We start from the raw sequence: 12,728 nt of genomic DNA, 5'->3' as shown, positions 1-12,728 counted from the left end.
CCGGGACTTTGTCCGCAAAATTTTTCTACGCTTATCTTTTGCTTATGATGCATGGTCTCCTTCGAAATACTCTCTTCCACAATTGATGCCAGGGTTGCCACAAGTTCAGGAAATCAGGTAATTTCATATGTGTCGGGAATATCAGGGAAATTTGAAAAAACAAAAAACACTGGAAAAATCTCGTTTTTGTCTCATAGGAGGGAATGATTCGTCTACTGAGGTGTCATGCGTCGTCGCTGGATGGGTGCAGCTGAGTACGTGAGCCACTTATCTACTCCCTCATTCTTACTGCTTCTTCTCTTTCTACCATTCCCCTCAGCTTGCAGTCGGTGCTGCCACCACTTCTTGCTGCTAACCTGGTAGCTGTTGATGATAAGCAGGGAGGTGTGAGAAATGGTTTGTCTGGATCTGATTCTTAGAGACTGTTGATGCAGTGGCTGGAGACAGCTGTCATGTGTGCAAGAGTTGTGTCTGAATGATTGTGTGAATGTGCGTGCACTCTCATTTTCTGACCAAGGCTATGGCCAAAAATTTAGTTGTGAGAATGTAATTGTCTTTCCTATGTGCCTGTCTGCAGGTCAGTGATCATCTTTAAGGTGAGTTGCTACCTATCCTCATTAGTATTGACTTTCAGAGTATTCACGCAAGTCATCTGTTGCATGGATTCGTCACCATGGCCTCAGTGGGCTTCTATGATGGGCAAAAACCACAGGCCATTTCTATGGGTATCTCTAAAGGATCGAGCCTGCCAATCTAAAACCCATCATTTCCCACTACTGTTAGGCCCTGCCCATTGGACCTAGTCTCACCAATCTGCCTGCATGCCAGATCTGTTTGTGTGTGGCGTAATGCAGCAGATTTTCGTGGTTTATCCACGGACTCAGGACAGCGGTGCTCCTTGGCAGGCCAGAGACCACTGACAAAGGATTTCAGGAATTGCAACTGTCTCACAGCAAGAAAATTGTACAGTGCAGCATTTTATAGACATATATTGCAGTACATTTTGGCTCTTGGAAAGTAGTTTGTATATTAGAAAGTATGGATGATAAGAGGAAGAAAATTATGGCAGTCACTGGCAGTTTGTACACTATGTACTATTTACACTATGTACTATTTCATGAAAGAAGAACCATACAATACCTGTAGCACTATAGACATAACACAGTGGGTAGTAACTGACAGTAACAAATGTAATAGACCCAACATTTTATTGGCAGTCACCTACTGTGTTGGTTTACACAACTCTTCCCTTCCACATTTGGCTCATGGGTGCCTTCCCCTTACAGTGCTGAGACAGTATACTTATCCCCGTCCTTAAGCCTGGGAAGAACCCAACATCTCTCAACAGCTACCACCCAATTAGCCTGATGAATATATTTTGTAAACTGCGTAGAGGATGGTCAGTTTCCTATTATGTTGGGTACTCGAATCTCAGGGCTTTATCAGTGTGGCTTCTGGGAAGGACGATCTCCAACTCACCATTTACTCAGATTGGAAACTGCAATCTGACAGGCTTTTACTAACTGTCGGCACATTGTCAGTCTTCTTTGACCTACATAAGGCTTTTGACATGCCTTGGTGTCATCGCATTTTAGTTACCTTCCATGACTGGGGAGTTCGTGGTCCCCTTCAGATTTTTATTTCCGAATTTTTATCCCACCAGCTTTTCCGGGTTCAGTTGACACTTCACACCACAGATTCAGGAGAACGGTATCCCACAGGGTTTTGTATTAAGTGTCACACTCTTCCTTATAGCCATCAATGGGCTTATAACCTCTGTTGGCCCTCAGGTTACCCCTGCGTTGTATGTCGACGATTCTTGCATCTGGTGCAGCTCCCATTCGATAGCGTCTGCTGAGTGCCGGCTCCAAGGCACCATCCGCCGGACCTGTGCATGGGCTGTCTCCTGTGGCTTCCAATTTGCTCCCTCCAAAACGCAGGTTTTGCATTTTTGTCATCAATTCATAGAACATCCTGACCCAGAACTTTATTTAGGTGACCAGCTCCTAGATGTTACAGCACAGTCCCGTTTCATTGGCTTTTTTTAAAATGAGAAGCTGACGTGGCTGGCCCTGAGGACTACATGCTTGCAGAAACCTAGTGCTCTCCTCCTCCTCCTGGCCCATACATCTTGGGGTGCTGACCATGCTACTCTTCTCCATCTTTACTGTGTTCTTGTTTTTGTCCAGACTAGATTATGGAAGTCAGGTTTATGGCTCAGCAGCTCCTTCCATTCTGAAAATACTTGATCCTGTTCACCATTGTAAGGTGCGTATGGCTAATGGTGCCTTTCGCACTAGTCCTGTTGCTAGTCCCCTCACAGAAACGGAGATTCCCGCTCTACAAAGCCAACTCCAGGTTTCTTGCACAATCGCAGTTCGCAGATTCCCTTACCATCCCGTGTACTCTGTCTTCTTTGCAAGTGCGGGACGTCTCCCTCCTGATCACCACCCATTGGTGGGATTGCTGATTGGAATGCATCTCACTTCCCTCTGTCAGAATCTCCATCTCCGTTCACTGAAATGCGCCCCATGTATTCCCCCTGTGGAACAGTTCTGAAGCGAATGCCATGAAGTGGTTCTTTCATCTTCAGAATCAAATCAAAGTCACAAGGGCTTAAGTCCGGGGAGTATGGTGGATAGTACAGTACTTCCCAGTCCAATCGACTGAACAGAGCAGCCACAACTTGCGCTGTATGCGCCCGAGCATTGTCATGCAAAATGATGAGAGGGTTGCACAGAAAGTGTCGCCACTTCTTTCGCAAAGCTGGTCGCAGGTGATGCTCCAAAAACGAACAGTAATACTGTGCATTGACGGTCTGCTGTGGAGGAATGTAATGCGTTAGGATAACATCATCTCAGTCGTACACGAGAATCACCGTAACTTTCACTATACTGGGGCTCTGACATACTTTCGACTTTTGCAGCAACCCATAATGACACCATGCATTGGATTAGTGTTTCAGTTGTGGCCCGTGTCACATCCAGTGTTACGATATGGCGTAAGAAAGCCTCTCCTTCATGCTCATAGCGCTCCAAGTGTGTCTGAGCAGCGTCATAATGCATCCATTTCTGCATTTCCTTCAAGTAATGCAGAACCCATCATGATTCAATTTTATGCATGCCCAGGCATTCCTTCAGGATGCGAAGCACAGTCGTATGCACTAATCTGGCTTCGTGGACAAGCTCACGAATCGTATGGCATCGATCACTGTCCACTAACGCGGTAACAGCATGCACTACTTCTTCAGAGACACTAGGGTGACCTGCCCGATGCATGTCTGCCATAGTTTGGCGACCTTCGTTGAAGGCTTTTACCCAACATGCCACTGTTCTGTACGGCAATGCCGATTCCCCGCATGCCTCTTGAAGACCTTGATGATACTGTCAATCTGTACGACCTCTGGCACATTCAATCTTCATCCAACTCCGTTGTTCCTGTTTCGAGAACATAGTGACACCGTTATGTTAGACCGCTCGCTCACAAGTGACTGTGTTTCCCTTGATTGTGCGCATGCTGGTGACATGGGACGGGTGAGTCCATTTGCTCGGAGGTAAGGTAGGTATGTCAACAACATGTGCTATCAGTGACAATAGCAGATTCCATTGCATAATGTCTCCATTGCAGTGTTGCCACTAAGTTCCAACCTACGTATTTTATGATAGAGTAAAATTTGATGAATATGTAGATCATTCCTTACTTCAGGTCAAAACTCATTACTAAAAAACTTAAATCATCCTGTACCCGTATTTCTATTGCAATTGGATACAGATGTTACACGGGCACATATTAATAGTTTTTACTTCCTTATTTATACTTGTCGTGCCATCCTTTAAACATGCTTTATTACTTGTTTAAACTATGGTTTTGTAGCCCAACAAGTAATACTCAAACTTCTGAAACTGTCATACCATGGTTAAAGCTTCTAATTTTGAAAGACTGTAATTGTTTTAATGTGTGGATAAGGACCTACTTGCCAAAGCAATAGACATGTGATCAACTTCCACATTAATTACAATTTCAGTTGCTGAGCCACACTTACAGACACAAGCTGGCATACAAAATGGTAAGTCAAAATTTGGGCAACATGAAACCTTATTGTTGGACACTTTCTTCTTTAATCTTTTGAAAGTATCTTCACACTCCTTAGACCATGCCCACAATTCATTTATTTTCAATAATTTTCCAAAACATCTAGCACTAAATAACTGTAAAATAAATTTTTTTACCATGTACAAACTACACCAGCATTGGTTTTGTCTGTTTCCCATTAGTAGGAAGAGCAAAATCTTTCTTGTTTTTAATTTCCTCATCTTAGGTAGTATCCACCTTTCACTGATTATATGAATCAAAAATTGTAGTGCTCTTTCTAAAAACTCAAGCTTAGATAATTCATACCATCCTTTTCCAGAGCATTTAGAACCATGTGTACTAACTCACTGTGTGTTAACACTTTTAGCTAGCTATTAAAATTTCATCCACATGTACAATTACTTCATTAGCCATTACATGTCATTATGAGTCGAGCTTTGCAGGCCATTTCTCTAAAATGCTTCTCTCACTGATCAATCATCAGTGCAAATCTCATGTCTGTATTTGAATAAAATTTAACAAAAGGAATTAAGGGGTGTGTTTATTTAGCTATTTACATATTCACTTTGTAACATTCAGTATATTCTTGCGTATGTTAAATGGTTTGTTTCATATAAAAAAATTGCATGTAATTCTGCAGTATCAAAAACATCTGGTGGATACACCTGCTGAATGTCACATTTCCTGTCCGACCTATTTCCATTTTCAGAGACAATTTCCTATGGGGACCATGTATCGCTGATTTTGAGGAGTCCAAGAACTTCATGTTATTCCATGTAAAACATAATTATTACTTCAGTGTATGAGGGAAAGGGACTAAGCTCTTGGCCCCATGAAAACTTTGTCTTACCTCCTCCTTGTTATCTGATCTGTTGCTTGTCTCACTATAATTCCAATCAAATTTTGTACATTGATTATCATTAAATACAAGTACAGATAGCTGTGACCAATTGCTAGTGAAATACTACTATATTTTTATGTACCTACGTTTCTAGCATTTGTAGACTTAGAGAAAGCTTTTGACAATGTTGACTGGAATACTCTCTTTCAAATTCTAAAGGTGGCAGGGGTAAAATACAGGTATCGAAAGACTATTTAAAATTTGTACAGAAACCAGATGGCAGTTATAAGAGTCGAGGAACATGAAAGAGAAGCAGTGGTTGGGAAGGGAGTAAGACAGGGTTGTAGCCTCTCCCCGATGTTATTCAATCTGTATATTGAGCAAGCAGTAAAGGAAACAAAAGAAATATTCGGAGTAGGTATTAAAATCCATGGAGAAGAAATAAAAACTTTGAGGTTCGCCGATGACATTGTAATTCTGTCAGAGACAGCAAAGGACTAGGAAGAGCAGTTGAACGGAATGGATAGTGTCTTGAAAGGAGGATCAAAAGCAAAACGAGGATAATGGAATGTAGTCGAATAAAGTCGGGTGATGCTGAGGGAATTAGATTAGGAAATGAGACACTTAAAGTAGTAAAGGAGTTTTGCTATTTGGGGAGCAAAATAACTGATGATGGTCGAAGTAGAGAGGATATATAATGTAGACTGGCAATGGCAAGGAAAGCGTTTCTGAAGAAGAGAAATTTGTTAACATCAAGTATAAATTTAAGTGTCAGGAAGTCATTTCTGAAAGTATTTGTATGGAGTGTAGCCATGTATGGAAGTGAAACATGGACGGTAAATAGTTTGGGCAAGAAGAGAATAGAAGCTTTCGAAATGTGGTGCTACAGAAGAATGCTGAAGATTAGATGGGTAGATCACATAAGTAATGAGGAAGTATTGAATAGGATTGGGGAGAAGAGAAGTTTGTGGCACAACTTGACCAGAAGAAGGGATCGGTTGGTAGGACATGTTCTGAGGCATCAAAGGATCACCAATTTAGTATTGGAGGGCAGCGTGGAGGGTAAAAATCGTAGGGGGAGACCAAGAGATGAATACACTAAGCAGACTCAGAAGGATGTAGGTTGCAGTAGGTACTGGGAGATGAAGAAGCTTGCACAGGATAGAGTAGCATGGAGAGCTGCATCAAACCAGTCTCAGGACTGAAGACCATAACAACAACAACAACAACAACAACAACAACTAATTTTTTAACCTTTTCGAGCTCATCTTCAGGTCAGGCATATGGAAGGTGACTTTTCATCCCTATAGCATGATCTCACACCTTTCAGCTATGCCTTATTGAAAAATTTTTGTATTTCATCCCGCTGAATCAGAAATGTTAGACACTTCCCACATTGCTGCTTTGTTAACTTTATTTCTGCCTCATGCATAGGCATACGAGTAGTTATTAAACTCATATTTAGTCTTCCCATGCAAGCTGTGAGATATTCCATCCACACCATCTCACTGTTACCATTCAAGAGAACCGTGCTGCCATTTGTAGTGTTTACTTTTGTAATCTACCCCCTCCTTCCTACTTCCATCTATAGTCCACATTACACAGTGTCTTTTATGAACATTTGAGAGGAGCAAAGTTTCAAATAAACTTTCTAGTTTACTGAGCTTGTCGTGTTGAGATGGCTCCTGTTCTTCTTGGGTAGGGGTCTGAGTTTTGAAGCTATTATACAAAAATCTCACATTTTAGGGTCTCATAGTTGGATTGAGCTAATAAATTTGAAGATTGTTGTTGCAGAATTATTGTTTTTACACAAATATATTTTCTCACATTTTATTATATCATACAGCCTTTTGATTTCTCACATTAACAAAGCTGAAATTACATTGGTCGCACAAATATACGTCCAGTCACATCAGAGGCATGCTTACAACTCCCACACTCTGTGGAAATAACAGTATTCCAAAGGGTTTACAATTTTTCTTAACAAACGAATTCCTACTTGTTTCTGTTACATTATTAATTTCAATTATTACTTCATAAATGAATCCAGAAATAAACACAGTGAACAGTACGGGATTGCGTAATTAACAATAGAAGTTTTAAGTCTGCCTTAAAAAAAAAAAATTATAACTGTACATTCAGAACTAGTACTTAACGATTACAACATTGAAACTAAAATATTGTGTAAAATAATTTCTTTTAATAAAGTTTAGCCAGAAATATAACGCACTGTGTATAAAATTGTATGAAAGTTTTCAGAAAAGCAACTGAGATAATATTGATGTGTCCAAAATTTGAAAAATAATACTTGTATCAACAACTACTGTTGAGGATATTAATGCTAGAGGAGGATGTCTCGTTACACTCTTCAAGTACTGAATGAAGACTAGTTTCTTCTTCTTGTTAATATTATGAATAGTCTATAAAGAAATTCCTCGTAATGCAAACACAAGTTCTATATCAACCATTTGAAGCTTGTTCAAAATGTCACAGTTAAGTATACTGCAGATCCAGGTAAACAATCAATTATGTACTGCACCCAGTGTAACACAGAAAGATAGCTACAAACCTGTTCAGAAAATAATGAGAAAGCTAAAACAGCTGAGTATATGTCGAGCAGATTTTATCTGGCTCTGACTTCACAGCCACCTTCAAGGTAATGTTTCATTTGACTGTTTTATTATTTTTTGTTCTAGATGTTCCTGCCAGTATAAAACAAGCTTTTTTGGAGTTAATCTGCTTTTTTAATTGTGAAGAAGCTCACGCAGAAGATCTGATTGAGGAACACTGGTTTCGACAAGGTCCCCGAGGTTACGCAAGATTAAGAAAAACTTGGAAGTAAGAATACTGAAGCACAATTCAAGTTAAAAGATAACTAAATTGCTCATACATTGTATAAATAAACATAATCATTGAATCACAATATTATTTCATTTCAGAGATAATGGTCTTGCTGAAAAAATCTTCACCTCTTTGAAATCGCCAGATGCCTCTGCATACTGTGCTCTTATCCAGGGAATGACCCGATTTTATCAGGTAGAGAGGGCTTGGCAATTGTATCAAGAAATGCTTCAGAAAGGCATGCCACTTACAGTTGAAGCATACAATTCTCTCATCCGTGTATCTAATTTTCTCCGAGAAAGTAATGAATTGCGATGGAAGCTGATTGAAGTAAGTTTCTGAAATCCATGTTAACATCTCATATTTGTTTAGTGATAGTGTATATGGGCTGCCAGAAACTGCTGAGCCCTGTACCAGCTTTTTAATAGGTTCATCTTTTGATAGATTTTGCTCCATAGGCTTAAGTGCATGTTTATGGTGCATGTATGCTAGTGCTCAAGAATCATAATCGTCACTAGTGGCAGCAACAGGTAGTTGAATTAATCTGCACTGTTTAATTAATTATGTACATGAAAAACAATAGTGTCTTTTGTCAAGTTGAACAAAGAAACCAATGGCAATGAGTTTGTAGTGCACCAAATATGTTTGCATAATCTGCACTTAGCATACGTAATAATACACCTGAACTGTGCTTCTGCTAGGATGATTGCAGTAAATGGAATGAAAATGGCTTTCAGTGACTTTACATCAAAATAATGTGTAAAATCTTTAATAGTATTTTTAAGTTATGGTTTATGACATTATTGCGTCTTTCAAATGTTTACCCCCCCCCCCCTCCCCCCCTAAGATTTCATCTAATGTAGCATTGGCTGCTGTAGCTATGTAGTTATTGTAACTATTGCAGACAGAAGCAAGTAAATGTATGTGCATAGTTCTAATCATTTTCTTCGTGTTTTGTAAGAAATGTGTTTCAAAAAGTAAACCAATTTAGCTTCACAATATTGAAAATTAAGCAGGAAAATTTAGTACTTGTTTGTTATTGTTTAATAACTAGGAATTTTCTGCTAGGTTTGTGTAGGTTTCTAAATTTTGTCTAAAATACATAGTTTCATAGTAAAGGCAAAAATGTTTATTTCATTCAGACATTAATTCACCATTAATTTTCAGGAATTGCTGACGGCAATGTCAAAGCAGGAACTTGTGCCAAATGTTGGTACATTAAATGCCGTTCTGGAGGTTATTAGTAGTATGAGTTCCCAGAAACTCAGTAAGACATATGCTCTGCAAATACTATCAGAGTTCAGAAGGATAAACATTGAACCAAGTTTAGGATCTTATTATTATTTACTTATGATATTCTGCAAGGAAAGTAAGTGTACATATATTTATATATATGTACATTGATTTCACTCTGAAGTGTTATGTAACTCATTGAATTGTCTCTTTTCAAACTTTTCAGGAGGTCCTGTGAGCTCCATTCTTTTAGACATAATGAACTACATAGAAAATAAAGAATATAAAGTTACACATCCCAAAGACACATTTTTCTTTGTTACTGCAATGGATGTTTGCAGAAATCATCTTCAGGATAAAGAACTGGCATACAGGTTGGATAAATTTCTGCACAGAGGAAATAATTATGATCTGATTGGAGACTCATATAAAGAGTCAATCTACTAGTAAGTACCATTATTAAAATATTACCAATGATCAGGTGTTCAATGAATAACTTATATAATAATTCATCTACTTTATAATATGTTAAGAAATAAGTCTTTTGTAAGTCTTCAGATTTTATGCTGTATTGTCTTACAGTGTGTTCTTATTTTCTTCCAGTCGGCATTTTTTTGCTCTCCTGTGTGTAAGTGAGCCTCTAGATGTCCTTATGGAATATTACAATAAACTAATTCCACATATATACATTCCAGAACCAAGTGTTATGGAGGTAAATTAATCTTTGTTGTTTTATGTCAAGATTCAAGCCAGTGTATTTTGCTAAATGACAGTGTTAGATCTGGTTCTTTAATCTACTGTTTTGAAAATGATTAATACAGCATATTTCGGCAAATATTTATATCTATAGCTATCCACAACTACTGCTATTGAACAGTGATTTCTTCTGTATAACAGTTATTGAAAAGCGCCAACTACGAAGTATGATGATAATAATAATAATAATAACAATAATAATAACCCATTTGGTGTTTTATGGTTGTAAACACACTGAGATCATAATGTCCAGAAGAAAAAAAATGCTGGATTTGATTGAGTAGACACGTGCTTTTAATTATTCCCAGATATCTTGAATCTCAGTTGTAAAAATCTTGGCAACAAAAAATAATTAGTGTGGTATCACAATCACTACATGTATTTTATATTGTTTCTGTGTCTTGTAAGTTTTTTAAAGGTTGTTTTACTATACATTTTCTGTCTCATAGTTGTGCCATATTTGGATCTGACTGACTTATTTCACATTGTGGCTAACAATAAGCTTATTCATAGTGCAATAGTGGATAGTTGTTGCTTGTCTTTAGTTCTATGGAATAATTTTCTGATACAAAAATAATATTTTCTGAAGTGAAATAAAACTTGCACTGTATAAAATTTCAATCTTCAAGCAATAACTAGGAGCCTCTTCTCAGCCAAAAAAGCAAATGAATGGGACAGTGAAGGCACATTGACATTCATGACTGATCTTGGAGATTCAAGAGATTGGCAGATATGAAATAAAGTGTCATTCTATTGCATTGTACAATTTCACTATTGTGACACAGTTTCTGTTTTTGTGCGAAGATGAGGGCATGAAGCTGCAATTAGTGACACTAACTGGTTGATCACAACTCTTTTGGGCCGTTAAGATGACATGTAGTAATTCCACCCATATGAGCTGGCAACCTGAGGTGTATTTTAGGTAATGAAGATCTAAATGTATAAGATGAAGGTTCTTTCTAAAACTGCAAGTAACTGATTGCTAGGTAGCTGCATTATGCACTTTGGTAAACTGGAAGCAGGGGCACCAAGTTATCGTTCTTTAAATAAGTTAATTTAAAAGAAGTTATCCTCCTTGTATTTTGTAAGTTTTTTAAATATTATCTAAATGTCTTTTCCTTTTTTATGTATGTACAGGAGGTGATTAAAGCCATTGACTTAAGTGGCCAGGTTGATCATCTTCCAAGAGTGTGGTCAGATATGGTCACTTTTGATCACACTGATAGGGAGAAATTGATATCCAATCTTTTAGAGTCAATGGCCAGAAATTTACCACCAGTGGATTCACCAACTGCTCTACAGTTTGCTGATGTAGCTTGGGAAATTTTTAACAAATTTCAAGAAAAAGTGGATGTTAAATCTGCACTCAGGTAACATACAGATTTTATGAAATACTTAGGTTGAAAGTATTTTAATGTACTTGTCAAAAGGCGTGTATGTTGTGTACTTCTAAACAGTTGGACTGGGCAAAATCTTGGAAACATCATTATTCTGTTGCTGAATGGCCAAGAGATTGAAAAGGCATTTGCAGTATTGGACAAGCTTGACAAGGAACATCACAAAATTGTTGGCTTGCCAAAGGTTACAGTTTTAAACCAACTTCTGGATGCTTGCATTGCAGTCAACAATAGTGAAAAAGCAGTTGTGAGTAACTTCTTTAAACATTATTCCATTTCTGATGCTTTGTAAGTTCATAAAAGTCAACTTATATGTTATGGTTTTTCAGGTCTGCATCCGCTACTGTGCTGATGCCGGTTATTCAGAAGCTGAAAATATGGGTGCTAAATTGAAAGAAAAACTGCAATTGGATAGTACAACACTTGAAAGATTAGCCACTGTCTTAAACAGGGGAATGGCAAAAATCCTACCTAATTTATCAGAAAATAAATCATAATTTTGAAAATAATTGTATATGCTGATATAGAATATTACTGTGATTTTAAACATGTTGAATGTTCCTCACATGTAGTGCCAGACTCAGAGACTTTTGCAGACTGATTTGATGCTGATACATTTGTCATCAATACTTGTTTTCAGTTTTTTTAATGCTGGTCTGCCAAATGGGAAATGACAGAAAAGTATAAATATGAATTACCTCTTGCCCTATATTTGTTGCTTCTTCACTTACAAACAGAAACATTCAATTACTGTTGTCTCTCTTAATATTACCAAGAGAATTTGCTCTCTCTCTCTCTCTCTCTCTCTCTCTCTCTCTCTCTCTCTCTCACACACACACACACACACACACACACACACACACACACACACAATAATGTAGAAACCAGTGAGTTCTTTACAATGATTACTATTTACCAGATTAAAAGACGAAGTTTTTCCCCAAATTCATTAACCAACTTGTTACGTTAGCAGCTTAAACTATTGTTGCTGAGGTCAGTGTCTGTCTGTCTAACAATGCAATATGGGGGGGTGGGGGGTGGCATCATACATTTATTTGCAGATGAAGCTTTGGCAGTTGAGGTCATGTGCAGATTTACTTTGAAGAATTTGGGTGAGGGAATAGTGACTCCAGCTTTGCCAAGGACTAGAACTAATCTGAGGAGTTGAGCGGTGAGTGGACAACATGTGTCATCATTTTGCCAATCATGGTAAAGTGTACTCTGTACTTTGGCTTTTTACAAATGTCTGCCACAGTTAAATGGCTATTTGCTTGAATCCATTCATAGTCAGAACTGAATTTACTTCAAAATGGAACAAATACTCGACAATAGTACACATTTCAGCAGAATACTGTAACTCTAGATCATGGCCAGTGGCATACTTATGTGTTTTGTGCAGCAATGTTGTCAACGCTCGATGTGATGTATGATGGGAATGAAAGGGGATGCGTCAATGCTGATTCTACACAGCCAGTGAGAGAGCAGTGGACAGATGACTTGTTTGGATGCAGGAGGTGAAGGAATATTGTCACATTTTCATGTCGATATAGAAGTGAAATCCCTATGCA

At 38.1% G+C, this 12,728-nt stretch overlaps 1 protein-coding gene across 3 annotated transcripts in view; it reads left to right on the top strand.

The window, feature by feature from the left end:
• The window catches only part of LOC126471180 (protein PTCD3 homolog, mitochondrial), a 37,357-nt gene extending 25,688 nt beyond the window's left edge, over positions 1–11,669 (top strand). For 2 of the 3 annotated variants that reach the window (XM_050099290.1, XM_050099307.1), the window contains 9 exons: positions 4,025–4,066; positions 7,630–7,771; positions 7,873–8,104; positions 8,942–9,143; positions 9,234–9,453; positions 9,611–9,719; positions 10,901–11,133; positions 11,221–11,407; positions 11,490–11,669. In XM_050099290.1, coding sequence (XP_049955247.1) covers positions 4,025–4,066; positions 7,630–7,771; positions 7,873–8,104; positions 8,942–9,143; positions 9,234–9,453; positions 9,611–9,719; positions 10,901–11,133; positions 11,221–11,407; positions 11,490–11,657 — 1,535 coding nt within the window. In that variant the 3' untranslated portion in view covers positions 11,658–11,669. The remainder of the gene's footprint in view (positions 1–4,024; positions 4,067–7,629; positions 7,772–7,872; positions 8,105–8,941; positions 9,144–9,233; positions 9,454–9,610; positions 9,720–10,900; positions 11,134–11,220; positions 11,408–11,489) is intronic. The other variant, XM_050099299.1, reaches the window with a different exon arrangement.
• Positions 11,670–12,728: the final 1,059 nt, after the last annotated feature.

The sequence above is a fragment of the Schistocerca serialis genome, chromosome 1, assembly GCF_023864345.2.
Source record: "Schistocerca serialis cubense isolate TAMUIC-IGC-003099 chromosome 1, iqSchSeri2.2, whole genome shotgun sequence".
In the NCBI taxonomy this organism is placed as follows: domain Eukaryota; kingdom Metazoa; phylum Arthropoda; class Insecta; order Orthoptera; family Acrididae; genus Schistocerca; species Schistocerca serialis.
Note: the sequence above shows the minus strand (reverse complement) of the source record. Positions and strands in the feature narration are given on the sequence as shown.